This window comes from Cystoisospora suis (genome assembly GCF_002600585.1).
Source record: "Cystoisospora suis strain Wien I chromosome Unknown contig_7315, whole genome shotgun sequence".
Taxonomy (NCBI): domain Eukaryota; phylum Apicomplexa; class Conoidasida; order Eucoccidiorida; family Sarcocystidae; genus Cystoisospora; species Cystoisospora suis.
This window is the reverse complement of record NW_027160101.1, coordinates 1-15,866: the sequence shown is the minus strand read 5'-3', so window position 1 is coordinate 15,866 and position 15,866 is coordinate 1. Positions and strand designations below refer to the sequence as shown.

General features: G+C 54.1%; 2 protein-coding genes across 2 annotated transcripts; both read right to left on the bottom strand.

The window, feature by feature from the left end:
• Positions 1–25: 25 nt before the first annotated feature.
• Positions 26–6,768, bottom strand: CSUI_010391 (protein kinase domain-containing protein; the record flags this gene model as incomplete). The annotated part of the gene is made up of 6 exons (XM_068070495.1): positions 6,434–6,768; positions 5,039–5,175; positions 4,130–4,265; positions 2,548–3,241; positions 1,408–1,594; positions 26–531 (listed from the first exon to the last, which is right to left on the bottom strand). Coding segments are annotated over exons 1-6 (1,992 nt in total), but the record flags the coding sequence as incomplete, so codon positions are not given.
• A 2,336-nt stretch (positions 6,769–9,104) lies between these two features.
• CSUI_010390 (uncharacterized protein) lies at positions 9,105–14,858 on the bottom strand. The gene is made up of 3 exons (XM_068070494.1): positions 11,209–14,858; positions 10,215–10,750; positions 9,105–9,835 (listed from the first exon to the last, which is right to left on the bottom strand). The coding sequence occupies exons 1-3, from the start codon at positions 13,678–13,680 to the stop codon at positions 9,679–9,681; spliced, it is 3,165 nt and encodes a 1,054-aa protein (XP_067917529.1). The 5' UTR covers positions 13,681–14,858; the 3' UTR covers positions 9,105–9,678.
• Positions 14,859–15,866: the final 1,008 nt, after the last annotated feature.

Sequence of the window (15,866 nt, the reverse complement as noted above, 5' to 3'; positions counted from 1 at the left end):
GGAGAGATGCTATCAGCGAAGAACGCCTCCTGAGCTTGCGTCCGGATCGCCGAGCAGAAGACTCAGCTTTCTTCGCTGATAGCATCTCTCCTTCCATCGGTTCCAGACTTCTATTGACGGCAGCACATCCAACACTTTGGAAACGCTCCCGCCCAGGTGGCCGTGCCGCACTTCTACCAAGCGAACCTTCCTTGCGGAACTGGTCCGGACTGCCCCGAGCACGTACCTCTGCTCCGTCTACCGAGAAAACTGTGAAAGCACCATGGTGAGAATTTTCGGTATGGTTGACGGAACTCCTGTGTGAAGTAGACTCCGGTAGCTCGATGCTCGCTGGCGCACGTTCAAGTTTTTGAACCTCCTGTACAGCTTGGCTTGAATCCTGTGCTTCTCTGGAAGACATCGCTGTAGCAGAGCGAGATGGCGAGCAGCGCCGGCCTCCCGCCAGTTGATCGCCCTTCCGTGCTGCAGCCGAATGTAACGGCGGGCATAGAGACGCCGAGTTCTCCCGAGACGAAGAAGAGGCGGAAGAAGCTGGGAAGCAGAAAAGCACAGATGGCATCGTCCGCGAGCGTGAAATCTCACAGTCTGCGAAAGCCACGGCAGACACACCTTCTTCCCACAAGCGCGATGAGCAAACCAGAAATGTCCCCGCTTATATCCGCACCCAATGTCGGCTCAGAGTGGTCCCGGCACGGGCCGCGGCCGACGGGTACGGCAAAAAAGTTTCCGGTCTGGAGTCCTTTTACACGTAGAGAGCTTCCCTTGAACGAAAGGAAGCAGGACATAAATACTCTCAGGAGAACTTACCCGACGCTCCACCGCAGACCTTGTAACGGGACATCTTTCCTGCTAGAAATATGAAAAACCCTTACGTGGAGGCAACGGATTTCCATCCTTCACAAAAGTGCGTGCCCCTGGTCTCTTTGCAATGTGACATACTGACACCTAGTAGCTTGGATCATGTACTGACGGAGACCGAACCGAGACACGACACGACACGAGAGGTGGGTGTTGTTTCGACACCAGGTTACCAGTCAGACGGTAAGGAGATCTTCGGGAAGCCCCACCTCAGTCTCTTCGTTTCAGTATTTGGGAACGGACACTGAACCGTACCGACTGGACTGGTACCTCCGGTGCCTAGGTTCCGCAGTTAACGCATCTCTGCGTGCAGCTTCCTACTCTGGAGTACTTCCCCAGAGACGTCGTGCAGGCTGCCTTCCCGCAGAAGGTAGTGTCCTCCCAGCTCTAGCCGGTGCTACGGCGAAGGAGCTCTTTCATTTCCTCCGCGTTACCTTCGTTGTCCGCAGTCGTACAATAGTAAATGTTCAGGAGAAGGAGGCCCGCTTGCTCTTGAGAAGATTTGAAAAGCCCCACTATGCTCTTTGAGGCAGTGCTACGCAAGCTTACCCTTGAGAAGGGATCTTCCTTCCAGCGTGCTCGCCACGCTCTGTACATGCGGCGACGTTGAACGAGAACGAGCGGTGGGATCTGCTGGGGTTGATCCACCAGAAGCGAAGGAAACAGAAAGCGTCAACGGCGGACCGCGCGGCGCAAAAAGTGACAAAACCGATTGAATGTAGAAGAAGTTCAAGAGCTGAAAACACGACGGAGGCCCCGAAACAACACACCAGCCAACATGGCTTCGGACACGCGCGACAAAGGTACATACCAGCTACAACGGCGGATCTGTGCATAGACATGCCTTCTACAACGTCCCGGATCTGGTACTCATGGAACCAGCGATCGACAGATACAGGCAGTCTTTGGACAAATCGTGGGTAGACGCATTTAGCAAACAAAACAACGGGCCCGCTAGCACCTAAAAGCAGCCAGCTAATGTGGGCACGGGAAAAAACACAAGCAGGGACCCCTCCTGTACTGGAGGAGACAGATATATAGTCCCTTTTTTTTGGAAGATAGACACCTCAGTTACACCTACCAGACCCGCGTCCCAGCCACTTGATTGTAATGGCCACACAGCGCTTGAACAGAGCACGCCTTCTTTCGAACCACATACGAACTCGTTCTGTACATAACCCTTTCTTCGCTACCACAGGAATCACATCTTACACGTAGCTCCTGAGCGGATGAACGGAAAGGAAACAAGAACAAGCCGCCACTGTCAACACAGCCTGTAATGTTGACATTGAAGTTGTATGCAGACACCTGGCAGGCATAGCACTGCCATCAGAGCTGCTGAAACCTCCAAGTGACCGAGCCCGCACTGCCGCCCTTGGTCTTCCTATCTTTTACAGGTGACAACAGCGGAAACTGACAGAGCACTTCTATTCAAGCTGACTTCACGTCTGCTGAACGTGCAACTCAACAACGTTGAACCAGAGAGCTCGTGCGAAGGCCGCACTAGGAATGCGCACAACAAGAGTGGAGACGAGACGGGACGACAGTTTGTGAGAGTCTCGACGAACCCCAGAGTGTTGACACAGAACAGCCACGCACAAGGGAAAAAGACACGAGCGGCTGTAGGGACCTCCCGCGGTGTCCCTGGCGCACATTACTGCATGTGAGAGAAGCCCTCAAGGCACCCACATCGAGAATTTCACGGTTGCTGTCAAGCGAAGAAAGAAACTCCTCGAATGTTAAGCCTTCGTCTCTGCTAGTAGGGCGGCCAGAATGAACTGCCCTTCTAGGCTCCACTCCTTTTCGAGGAAAAGCTGACGCTTGAGAGTCGCCCTCGCTTGGTTTTCTCCCCCTGTCTTCTGGAATCATGTCTCCGGGGCAGCTGTCACCACCCAAAAGATTCCTAGGAGGCGCTGTAGCTGCGCGGACCCTTGACCGGGTTTTCTGCTGCTTGCACCGGAAGGCTGCTTCGACGATCTCATCGATCCTTTTACGGACCAGCTCATCACGTGCATCAAAAACCAAAGCGTCACCCCTCTCCTCATCATCATCATCCTGTGCCTCCCCCTCATCGTCTTCTTCCTTTTCACTGTTCTGTTGTGCTTCATCTTCCGTATCAACTATATCAGCTGCGAAGTGCACCACACTCCTTCTTCCTTCCCTCCGAACGGGGGAGGTATCGAGTGCAGGCGGCACGGTTCTTCTTCGGCATTCATTGCGCTTTTCGTACTGTGCTTTCCCCGGGACAGATAACAGGGCTTGTTGCTTCTTATTCTTCTTCTTGATCGTTCCGGTACTAAACCGCCACAAACGAGAGGGGAGGTGATAGAGTAGAGTGCGAAGCTCCTCGCGCTCGATTCTTCCATTACCGTCCAGATCACACCTACAAATGAATTACATACACACTGCCACGAACCGGCTTCAGCATCTCAGGGGATCTCATCTGGAGCATCTCAAACGTATCAACTTGCGTGTTACACCTCTGTCCAGTCGTCATGGGACAACAGAAAGCAAGAACCTCAGCCGAGAAACGAAAGAAAGTGGTCTATGTAGCTGATACCACGACACTATCTGTACCGTACGGACGAGCCCTTGAGGTAAGAGGGCTGACACTCGGTGTATGAACTATCTGACAGCCCTCAGCCAAAACAGCTGATAGCGAAGACCAACCCGCATGTATAGTTCACTTCTGCAGGCACAGTGCACAAAATGCCTTCCAAGAAAAAATAGTCATAGGCCACCAAGCCTCGAATCGCCAGGGATGTGCGCGTACACCCCACCTACCACTCGCAAGGGTCCGTTTATGTCCGCTCTTGGAAGATGCTTTACGCTCGTTACCAGACACTATGCCAGCACGGATGAACACAGATAGGAGTTACACCACATGCTCCTCACGCGGAACGCTCTCTGCTAAACAAGCCACAGCAGGGACATTCTCTCTCCAAGAAACGGTCCACTTTACCTTTCCAGGGCAGTGGAGAGTTGTTCTATCCCGTAAGAAATCCCATCTTGAAGCTGTCCCTCCCATTTGTCGTACGGATGGACCAACATATATACTGAAACTGCAAGACCAAGGAGAGAGCTGCTTCAATATACGCGTCCAGGATAGAACAGTTACTACGGACGTCCTCTTTTGTCTCCCACTGCACACTGCCGTGACGGATTATAACAAGCCTTGATGCCCGCACGAATGTGCCACAAAAATCCGGTGACCATGCCGTGCCTCAGTCTTCTGTCCGCTCTAGAGGGCGTGATTGGCTCTCCAACTTACAGCTTAAAAAGGAAACGAAGAAGCTGCTGGTCGTCGCGACCGCAAAGCATATCAACGCCTTTGAGAAACTCCTCGACATCCACTGTCTGGTCGCCATCCTCATCCAAGAGATCAAAGAAACGTTCGAAGACCATAGCTGCGAACAGCGAATGAGTGTAAAAGAGGGACACCATGCTCTACGGTTACACCGCAGCGAGGGGTTCATGCAGAGTACGTCTGAATACCCCTGCAGGTGCCGCCAGGATGGCACTTCAGCGTCGCAGGTTCTTCAGATCGCTCGACAAGCTATCGTTGAGTTACACAGGAAAGAAACACTCGACAATAATTCATATGACTGGAAAGACGACAGCCAACGAAAAAGGCAAAACAAGTTTATCACACTCTTCCTGCCTAACACGAAGGCATATCGCCAGCAAGTAACTCTCAAGATCGAGCCAACTGTCTTGAGCCAACTACCAGCTGCCTCGCCACAGAACCAGCAGCGGCGATTTTGACTACAGCAGCATACCGGAATACACTGTAAGAGAGAGGGCGCTGGAGCACGTAAGTCTCACGGATGCTTGCAACAGTGCCTTGAACGACAAGGTATCATCCAGTTGCCTCTAGTGAACACCCCACGCACCAGATACAATACTCGGCAGCGGTGGGGACTGAGTTGATTCGACAGCTCGATCTACAAACCACACGTCCTTCCTGAGTTTGCATTCCAGTGAAGCCTTATCATGCTCTGCAAACGAAAATTTCCTGTCCCTGTAAGACTACTCGGGTGACTTGTCCTTTTGTATACCGGCTGACAGTAGCGTCATTGGCCTATGCTTGTGGAACCCCGTAAGGGTGCCACTGCAGAGGCGGAAGATACGGACGCTTCAACGGGAAAACAAGTGACGAGAGGAGCAGGATCTGGGTTACCAGGAAGATGCGAAAACAGAGCCAACAGAGCTGATCTGTCAAGTACTTTCTCGCGTCTCCCGCCGCACTTCCGACAGAAAAGTTCAACGAGAGGTAGGGAGCTGGAGGACGGCACCCGCCGCGGTACAGCAAATTCACTGAAGAAAAATAAAAAAGAGGCTGCAGCGGTTACTCTCCGGCACTCATAACAGCTACACAAGAACACCAACAATCGACTGCCTAGAAGTATAGCCTGCACACGCATACCGCAGAGTCATAAACTCGCCATCTCTCGTCCTGTTTTCACCGTTCGAGAGAAGGAGCAACAGCTTCAGTCATGACTGACGACCAAGACACCCACTGTCTGCTGGGAGCTTTTGTCAGTCCGCGAACAGCTATGTACACGTGTAGTCCAGGGCGGGGACCGGGCACTTCGTTTTTTCCGTAACAATGGTGGACAACGCACAGCGATTACAGTCGTAATCCAGCCTGGACAGATGCGCGAGGGTTAACCATCAAAACGACATCGCACAGTTCTCCCCACTCTCTCTGGTGTCACCCCAAACATGGCACGCCGGAAAAGGAAACATAGCTAACCCGCCTCTGCACGGCCAGGGTCACCGGAAACAGAGGCTGGAAGACCATTCGGACTGAGCTGCTGGAAACAATGAACGAGAAGGATGTATGAAAAGTAACCTCTAAAAACAGCGGGACAGACACAAGTGTGTGCGCTTATGCGGAACCGGCACACTCGGCAGGCAAAGAGTAACTGCAGAAGAAAAAGGCACTGCATCGCTGTGAACCATGTGTGAAATAGGACACAGATTACGAGTATGACACAGATGAGCCCAGGTCACTTCCTGCTTGAAAGCAGGTAGACAGTTTGCGGTTGACGGCTTAGCGTCGCGGCCTCGCCTCGCTCTTCGTGATGATTTTCAGAGCGTCCCAGCGAAGCAAGGGATATCTCTCGAAAATACCGCGGAACAATAGCAGCTTCCTGGCCAAATCAATCTCAACTTAGCAATACTATCGTAGGTGTAGCGAAGCAAACGCACATGGAGGCAACCAAAAAAATGCAGCCACTCCCAGACATCCGGATAGAAAAGACTCGGCCTCTAGTTCCCAACCAGCTACGACCCAGAGCAAACATCAGTCGACAACTTCTCCAAGTCCAGTCTTCCAGACCGTCTCGCTTGACCTGGCGAGTCGTAACGCCGGGAAACCACGAAGTGGTGTACTCTCGCGTTACAGAACAGGCAGGGCAGGGAAGCCTACCGCGCTAAAACCTGCACGTAAGAGAACTCGATGCTTACTTTACTAGGCAGCTGTTGAGAACCTCAGCCAGTACAAAACTTGAGCCGGCAAAACCCCCCCGCGTGCTACCAGAAGCCACAGAACTATCGATATAAAACTTACTTGAACACCTGCTTGAGCTGGGCACGAGTCTCCTTCGCTGTCAGACTTCTAGCAGAGCGACGACTTGCGACCGACCCTACAGACGACAGCCCCGCATGTGAGAAGAACGTCGTCGAGGGTCCGAGCCCTCCGACAACAGACGAAGAAGGCGAAGGCGCACGGCAGACAGGCATAGCTGGATTGGCTGAGGCGGGTAGTTCGGCGCGAGGTTGCCGGGGCCCGGATAAATCCCGAGCCCGAGACGACAGCTGAGCTTGCACACGGGCGCTGCTCCGATCCGGAGAAGTCCCCTGTTGAGGACAGGGGGTCTGACAGTTTCCTCTTCCTTGCATTTTCTAGACAAAGCAAGCCTTTTACTGAAGCAACACTCGCCTGTGTCGGGCACTGCTTCGGCAGAGTTACGAGGACATCACCGGCTTTCCCCAAGGAGTCCTTGCGAAACGAGAAAAGAGAGAGTGCAAGGCGGTAAGGGACGAGAGAAGATAAAAGAAAACCCTTCGATGTGAGATCGCTGAGAGAAAGGACTTCGTACGCTAGCTCAGGAGAAGAAAACCAGTTTCCTAGAACCTCTGCCGCATCTCCCCGCGCAAGCAGCAGCTCTTTGTTTCATGAACGCAACTGACTCGACCCCAAACAGCAACACTCTTCTACTTCATCTCAGAAGCGAAGTCAAACCACAGCTCTCCCCCAGTGAAAAGCAGCACCCAGTGAAGTGCCGGAGAGATCACGCAGATCCATTGGATCCATGCCGCGGAGTACTCCGCCAAAAGGACGGTGTAGACGGGTACACATTCCGAGAGTACGCCCGATGGCTCCCCAAGAAGCGTCAGTCAAAGCACTCCACAGCTTCACGTGCAGCGTAAGGGCTGCACCTCTCGGATACGGGCAAAAAGATGCAGATTTTCCCTCCTAGAAGGCTGTCGCGTGAGGGACGAAAAACCGCGCTACAGTGCTGCCAGCAGCACTTTTGATTCCAGTCCAGCCGAGGTCGGGAAGCCCCGCAGAAGTCGGAACATCACGGTTCAGCTGGATGACTGCTCGTGAACGAAAGCAGATCGGCGGGGTAGGGTGAGTACCAGACTACCCGACAAACAGCGAAAGCGCTGCTTGGACACGTGCTTGCTGCAGCACAGCTCAAGTCCCAAGTTCGCGCATCAATTGCCAACAGAGCCTGGTACGTGTCGCAGAAGCATCGGGAGGTACCAGAATCGCAAAGCAACAACAAATCACCGCGGTATAGGCTCACTGTTACAGTGTTGACAAAAGGTTCCCGCCCAAGCTCACTCAACAAGTTTCCTCCCACCGACTCGCCGAGAGAACGCTATCTCAGCTTGTGTTTCTTTTAGCTTTTTGGGCCGCACTCACATGTCGACTCCGCATGCTGAAATATCGACGATGGTCGATCTCCGGAGGGTACAACCTACAATATGAACCCAGACGTTGCGCCCCGGCAGGAATGTTATGCAGCACCTGAGCCGGTCTCGCGGCGAGACCTTCGCGGGTTACGCCGGAGTCTTGAGGCGGACTCGTAGTGGGAAGCAGACCATGTATGGCTCCAAAAGATGAGGTGTCTCGCCTGTGGGACACTCAGGTGCAGTAGCAGGTACGCAGGCTGTTGTGGATTTTGTTCACTCCATCGTTTTTGTTCTCGCAGCTCTTGATTTCGCGAGGGTGTGTCGACTCATGCCAAGATCACGAAGTGGCAGTTTGTCCGGGGTTCTGCCAAGTTCTTCCAGAACGGAAAGGGTCTGCGACAGATCCTGAGCAGGTGTTTTCTCTCTCTCAGTCGGCGTCCGGCCCTCCATTGTATCGAAATCTTTGTTTGTTGCGACTCTTTCTCCCGGCTGTATGCCGCCTGAAGTTTCTCCCCCTGAGGGCCCAGGGCCCTTCGGTTCACTGGAGACTTTCAGCCCCTCGTAACGGTAGTATATCTATCGCTCCGTCATCAGGGAAGGCCTCCTGGATACATATTGCTTGAAAGCGCGATTTCAGACCGACGGGTCGCAGCAGGTAACGCAGCCAACGCGATCCTCACTAGCGGAGGCGAGACCCGTGACCGCGGCTGCCCGAGCGAGAGAACTGGGAAGGTAACAAACCTGAAAGGATATGCTGGTCAGAAGAGCAAGGCCCCGAACCAGGGGCTCTGGCGGGGAAGACGGCATTTCGAAACAAGTGACCGTGAGGGTTGTCGTATTTGTTCCGGAATGTTCCCCTTGGTGACCGTGCCACCAATCAGTATGTATTGTGGGATCGACTGCGGTGGCGGACGGGGCTTGGATGCAGTGCTACAGTATCGCTACGGAAGATATCCGAGTTTGGGAGTCACTGCCACCGCCAGGTGCCCGCGGTTCTGTCTAGGTAATTGTTTCGCGCCGTATGTGAGGATACGAAATACGTCCTCCTCCGGGCTCAAACCCGAAGCAAGAAACACAACATTTCGAGCTTGTCTCGTGTCTTAGGAACCGATTAGACCCGCCCCATGGTGGGACAGAGGCACCGCAAACAACTGTAAATTTTTTCCTGTCTGCAAGAAGCAATCTGCTGCACAGTAGGCGGTCGGAACAGAGTGATTGACCCGATAGGACGAAAGAAGCGCAAGACGGTTTGCCCAAATTTAAGGACTGGGTAGGAATGCACATATACGTACGCACCGTTCTGACGAGAGGTCGCTGACAGAGGCAGGAAACTGACGGTAGGGGACACGCGCTGATGGAAGGTGCACAGACAGAAAGTCGGTAGCTTAGCGGCCTCTCTGACTTGGATCCATCTTAGCAGGCTGGGTCGAAGCGCGTATTCGAGAAAACGGACACCGCGGCTGGGACACGAAATGCAACGTGGCCGGATTCATTCACAGTTTCTACGCGCCACGTTTCGAGAGCGGCTTCCTCGAGGAATCGTATTGCCGTTTCTTGGGTATGATTGCAAACCAGCTGGCGTAGACTGAGAGGAATTGTCGTGCTGATGTCGCACTGGGTCCCAGTGTTCGCGGCGGGGGTCCCGTACTTTCGTCCCACACCAGAAGACGTCCTCCTTGTGCTATCATCGTGTCGTGTGATCTGATAGAAGCGTTTCTGGTCCGCACCGCAGCGTTCATCGTTACATCTCCCGGCAGTGTGTGCCCGAGAACATCTCGTCCATCGTGGCCTCCTTTCGACTCCTTCGAGTCTCTTTTGTCCAGCATGCACGAGGCCTCCTACTCGGCTGGTTGCCTTCCGCGTGCTTGTTGCTTCAGGCCTGTCTTCGTCCTATCTGTACGTCGCCGCGGCGTCGGCTTCGGAGACGCGACACCTCCGAATAGCTCGAGAGAGTGGCAGAAGGGCTGGGGTGTCCGGATCGGGGATGGGCGCGGTGTGCCGTTTCAGGGACTGGAGGCAGCCACGTGCGGACGGGAGAAAGTTATATCTGGAAACAACAGTAGGGCCCAGCCAGAAACAGGACTCCACAGTGCTAGACTCCAACACAACCAAGCGTCAACGCCCCTGGTCGCATCACAAGATTCAACTGCCGGAGTACCGCCGACTGCCAACCGCCAGTTACTCAAGAAGAGACAGCCTCCCCATAAGTTCACAGCACCCCCGCCGTGCACCTATGTCTCCTCCCGTCCCTACGCAGGAAGTGTCTTGACACGCCTGATTGTGAAGTTGCGTCCATACGTACCGTAGTTTGTGTTTCTGGCATCGGAAGGTATGGTGGCTTCCGAAGACGTCTTTGTATGGCTCGTCGGTAAAACGAAACAGCTCCATTTGCGCGGAGACGTCAGCCGCACCAACTGACTTCTTACCGGGCGAAAACTTGGACCAGTTTAAATGCTGCGTTCATGAGGTCAGGTGTGAGTTCCTCCTGAGAAGCCGCTGGCCGGTGAACTCGGAAATGGACGTGCCGTGCTATCGCTTCGAGTACTCCAAGCCATTTGGCAGCGCAAGCTTCCCAACGCTTCTCCCTTGATTTGTCTACGAGCGACTGACCAGAACCTTTGTCGAAGTGGATGTCCGCAGCTGTCTTGTCCGCTTGTTCAGAACCACGTGATCTTTGTCTGCCTTCCTCTCCGAAAGGTATGGAAGACGGTACGGCAACTGTGGGGCTGCTCCGCTGGCGAGGGCTTCCCACACGGTCGAGCCTCTCCTTCTGTTCCACTGTTTCGCCCCCCGGCTGTTGACCGAGGAGACGTAACACAACTTCCTCGGAGACACTTCTTTGTCCGGCGCATCGAAGAGCAGCGGAAACCATGACTGCGCATGCAGTGCCGAGATGAGACAGTTCAGCTAGAACCATGAAGGGAATCTGAGACAGAATTTGTCCAGGAAGGATCTCCAGGATCTAAAGAAACAAACAGCGCCTCACCTGAGATGCCGCGATAGCGGTAAGCTTGTTGTAAGCATATATGCATAAGTGCCCGTGTCAGTGCATGCAAATGGAGACCCAGCAAACCATGTACCTGAATGCATATGGCTGTTCTGCTTGTTAGCCACTGTGCCATGTTCCATCGTGTTCCATCGACAGGCAGCTCCGCGCTCCGTTACTTTGTTAGCCGGGTATGCACCCTTTCTACGGGTCCTGACTCCAGCAGCACTTCCAAACGAGTGAATCCGGTATTTCAATGCAGAGTCAGCAAAGCACCAGCTGAAGTGAAAATACAACACGCGGAAGGCCGACTTTTGAAATGAAAGGACAGCCCAGCCCTTTCATTTCTTTTTATGCAGGACCTGTCACTTAACAGCTACAAGCACAGTGAATTGCATCGAAGTAGGTCTAAAGGCTCCTCAAGATGAGCTGACCTTGGGAGGCGTACCCCGCTGAAGGGATCCAGGCAGCCCGAGCCGGACAAGTGCGGTCAGCAGCATGCAGAGATCCTTCGCCTTCAAGCTCTCAATGCTGTGCGCACAGATTTGGAGAAAGGGAGAGTTCCCGAGTGTTGACCCGCTCGCTCCTGCCACTTGTGCTGCCCCTCCGAGTACAAGCGATCGGCCTGTCGCAAGAGCGCCTGCGAGAAGCCTGGTCGTCAGCTTTCGCACCTGTTCGATAGTAACTTGGCGGTCCCCGACTTTCTTCTCTGAGAGAAAGGAGCATTCACGGGGACTCCCTCGGCCGCTTCCACCAGCACACTCAGCCACGTTGTCGTTGATAAGCCGCAGTACGTGCGCGTTTGCAACGGACACATTGAAGGCAATAACAGAGAGGGTCCTCAAATGTGGTGGTGCGCGTGCACACGTAGTCGTATCAAAGCCGCACAGCCGGACAGAAAGCGTCTGAAAGACAACGCTGAGAAGAGAAGCGGTTACACAGACATGGGGAAGAAATCTTGCCTGACAGTCCAGATCGTCTAGCCACGCCGTCGCTTGGTCTTTTCGAGGTGAGGCTTCAGTGGGCGGCGCTACACTTCCAAGCAGCGTAAGTTTGCTTGAGAAGACGCGGCCGTCCTTCATGGGTTGGCGTTCCGTGTGTCCTTCGCCTGTGATTACTTTGCGCGCTGATTCTTCCTTCATATGGGATGACGGCTGCACAAACGACTCTTCGCAAGCTGCACCGTCACTTCGCAACGTTGCGCAGCCTTGCGTAATTGCTTCGCAAGGAGACGGAGTGATCCGGAAAGATGACGAAACGGCGCCTAGACGGTCAAATGAACAGCAAGCTTCCGGAGAGAGTTGTTTGGAGGCTCTCTCTTCTTCAGCCGGTGATGGGACGGGGGCAGACTTGAACGCCCATTCAGCACCGGAGTCGCTTGACATATTTTTTCCCCTTTTTCCCAGGCGTTTCTTTCTCCGCTTTTCCAGATGTGCAAGCCGCTGAAGCGTTCGCCTCTCCACAAGTCGCACGTACATTTCGGCATCACGAAGAGTCGGCGGCAAAGGCAGGAGCAGAAGCAGCTTATTCAGTTCTGTCGAAAGCATGGCTAGTTGCTTCGTGGAACAGAGATGCAGAACAGCGAAGCTCCGCTGCATATACAGCGCGAGCACGTGGTGAAGAAGAACGGGTGGTGGAACAGAGGTGAAGAATGCGGCCGGCAACGGACTTGCGGAAGACGCATCGAGAGATAACAAAGAAGAGGGGTTGAAAGAAGAACGGAACGAACAGGCGCTATCTTCTGGGAAAGCGGAACTAGTCAGCTGGTCGGGCTCGTGTGACAACTCGGGGAACAGAGGCAGACTTCCCCACGGAGACCACTCAGCATTCTCCTCGTCCTGCATCTTCTGCACCTCGCACGTCGCTTTCCTTTTTCTCGGATGGTTTGGACAAACCCTTAGACGCAGCTCAGCACTTCTGTTTCTCCAGCCTAGCTTCTTATGCGGGTCGTCCGGTGAGGGCCGTCTTCCCCGTCGGTGTCCCGCCGCCAGTGGCCTTTGCTGTAAGAGGAGCGTGCAAGCACGGAGAACGACACAGCACTGCAGCGGAGAAGGGAGAGACAGCTGCACCGAGTGTCCTCCGCCCCCTGGATTCGTCTTTATCTGAATTCTCTTTCCAAGCGTTTCTGTTTGGTCCCGCTCCGGCGTCAGAGGACAGGGGGGGCAACGACCTGACGCCACGGGTTGGTAAGAAGGAGGAAAGGAAGGAGGAGGCACGGTTGCAGACGGCCCCCCTTCGAGACTGTGAGACGTATGGGCGAGAGCGTGACAAGAAAAGAAAGCCGAGTGATACAGCGTAGAAAGCTCGATAAGGTGTTCAGTTATCACTCGATCAATTCTAATGGTGCTTTCTCCTTGTCCGTCTGCTGTCACAAGGTGCCGCCTTTCTACGGTTTCCTGTCTGTCGTCTCTCTCTTCCTTTTTCGCTATTCTGTCGTCTAGCAGACACGTTAGTCTCTCTTGCGTTAATCTGTGCAAAGACAGCGCGAGCAGACATTCCCGCGACCGCTGACGAGACTCGCTTTTCATGTCCTCGAGGAAGCGTGGTTCTTGATGTACCTCGACTTGCCCATTTTCCCTTGTAGACCATCTACGCGGGTGATTTCCCGTAGGTTCGGCATCTGGGAGTTCTCGGGAGGGTTCGGAGGCACGCAAGCTCGCGACGTGATTTTCCTCTGCCGCTACACCCGGGAGCACGGAAAGCGTCGCAGCGGACCTCGTGGTCCAACGCAAAGCAGCCGTCGCGGGCCAGCGAAGGCTAAGGGAAGTCAACATGGGGATTAACAGTGGAGAAGAAAAGAACCGTGTGGCCGGCGTACGTAGAGTGCGAGAAGCACGCGAAGATGCCCAGGAGCTCAAAAGCAGAGAGCTTCCACTCGTTGCGGAAGAGAAAAAAGGTGTAGACATCAAGTAGAGAGGGCACGATAACTGGGACAAAAAAATAACGAATGAGTAAGGGAAAATCCCCCGTATGAGAAGAAATACAACGGCAAAGAGGAGTGGCGAGAATAGCAATGAGAGCCAAACGCGTGAAGTATAGGGAAGGACGGCACAGCAGGAGCTTTCTTGGTGAGGGAGTCAGCTAGACGAAGCGATCGCGCCCAAAGGAGTCTGTTGGACTTCCGTTCTAAACAAAGAACGAATCCGAACGCGCATCCAAAACTCATGAGTCGGCGAAGACGGGGCGGCCGCCAGTGAGAAAGGAGCGCGAGGCAGATGGTAAAAGTATCAGGGCTTACGGGGGATACGGAAACAGTGAGCGACAGGAGAGGTCGCCAGGTGCAAGTCCAGCCGAGGCAAAGCTACATTTGCCCTCCACGCGGTCCACTACTCCGTGCTTCCACATCACATTCGCCGGTCTTGGAGGAATACAGCCCCTTATGGACTCCTGTCTTTTTCCTGCGAGAAGAACTAGCAAACAGGGAACGACGCTCCAGAGCGACCGACCTGCCTTTCCAGGAGTGCTGCATCATTTTCTCAGAGAACGGTGAAATGCAACGAAACTTCGGTCGTTCTGCATCGTGGAACGATCTCAGACCGGGGAGAGATGCGCGGGTAAATACGCGAGACCACGGAACACAGGCCGCGGGTCCCTCAGCCGCTGCACGAGAGCTTCAGCTTCCTTCGTGAGAACCGGTGTCGGGCAGTAGATGAAACTGAAATGGGAACGTCGTTCAAAGGGGAAAATTGATATTTACGGCTACGGACAAACGCGAGGGGACTCTGTCTCCTCCCGCTGAAGAGCTACAGGCTGCTGCAGACCGTGGAACCTTCGGTGGCCAATGGCGGGTGATGAGGGCCCCTCGTACATTTTCTGGGTTGAAGGAAACTGGCTATCTCTATCGAGTGCTCGATATGGCTGGCTTAAAAACCACGATGCTTTGCCAGAATGTGGTATCAGCGAGTCAGGCAATGGATATGGGGAGCGAAGACTCCTTTGAAGTATAGTGGTGTATCCTTCGATTGGAGGAGACATCGTTCGAGCCACGGATACTGCGAACTGCGCTTTCCTGCCCCCGACCAGGAAGGGCATTGCACTGCAGATGTAAAGCCACGTGGCGCCCCGATGCATGCAAATAGCATACTGTTGTTTTGCTCTGCCCTTGTTGGAAAATATTTCTGGCTTCTTTTTGTGTTGACGAGCATGGTGTACGAAAAGCGGGCGAGTGTTTTCTCTATCCCCTGCATGCATCGCCCCGGTTGAGCACGCGGCCAGGCCTGCTGCTTCTGTCTGAACGAGCTATAGCCACGGGGACTCCGCTGCCTCTTGTCGAGCTGCATAAACCACCAAAAGGCATCACTAGAGAACGAACTCCGGCGAGGCCTGTCGTGTTCACCGTCTTTGTCAGTACGTTTGGGAATAATTAACACGCCGGCATAAGTTGCGTTCTGTTGTGCGTTCTCTCACAAAGTCATACCGCAGACAAACTTTTGCATTGCTGTCCCGAAACACGCACGTTAAGTAAGAGGAACACACAACAATCGGAATGGGTAGGTTCTGGCTCCGCCGCGGGCTACGAGCAGCACCACGGACTACCGCTAAGTAGTCTACGACGCAGCCTGCCCCGCTCCATCCGGCCAGCCGGCTCCCAAGGAGTACTAACCGGAGTGCACGCACTGTAACTCACAAACACACGTCTCGAGGAGGGACTTCTGTTCCTCGCGGGCACATCCTCCACCCCTTGTTGGAGACGCGCGGTTTCTGCGCACTAGACGAGATGACATTCTTTGTCGCTCGGTACTATCGTTTACACTGACCCCCTAAACAAATCCGCGCGCGTCCCCTTGCGTTCGACGGTCCTTGACCTGAACGACAGGTAGTGCAGCGCAACATCGCAGTGCGCTGTCGCAGAGAGTACTAATACTCCAGGTACACTGAGCATCACTCCCCGGTCGAGGCGAGGTCTGCGGAGGGCCCTACACACCTCCAGTAGATACGGGTTTTCTGTCTACTGCTCTCGCGAGGACTATGTTCGTTTTTGGGGTGCCCCCTGATATGTCCGCCAAAGTCTGCAGTGGTCACTCGGCTAGTAGTCAGCCGGTGAGCTGCTACAGTGACGCTGTGAGGCAGCCGAGACTACTGCCCACAGTGG

Bases quoted from the DNA above. Each gene is read 5' to 3' on its own strand.
- CSUI_010390 (XM_068070494.1), bottom strand. From the start codon at position 13,680: ATGTCTACACCTTTTTTCTCTTCCGCAACGAGTGGAAGCTCTCTGCTT. The intron at 10,751-11,208 runs GTCAGCTCATCT...TTGTTTCTTTAG, and splicing joins AGCGGGGTACGCCTCCCAAG to ATCCTGGAGATCCTTCCTGG. The intron at 9,836-10,214 runs GTAAGAAGTCAG...TGTTGTTTCCAG, and splicing joins CTGGTCCAAGTTTTCGCCCG to ATATAACTTTCTCCCGTCCG.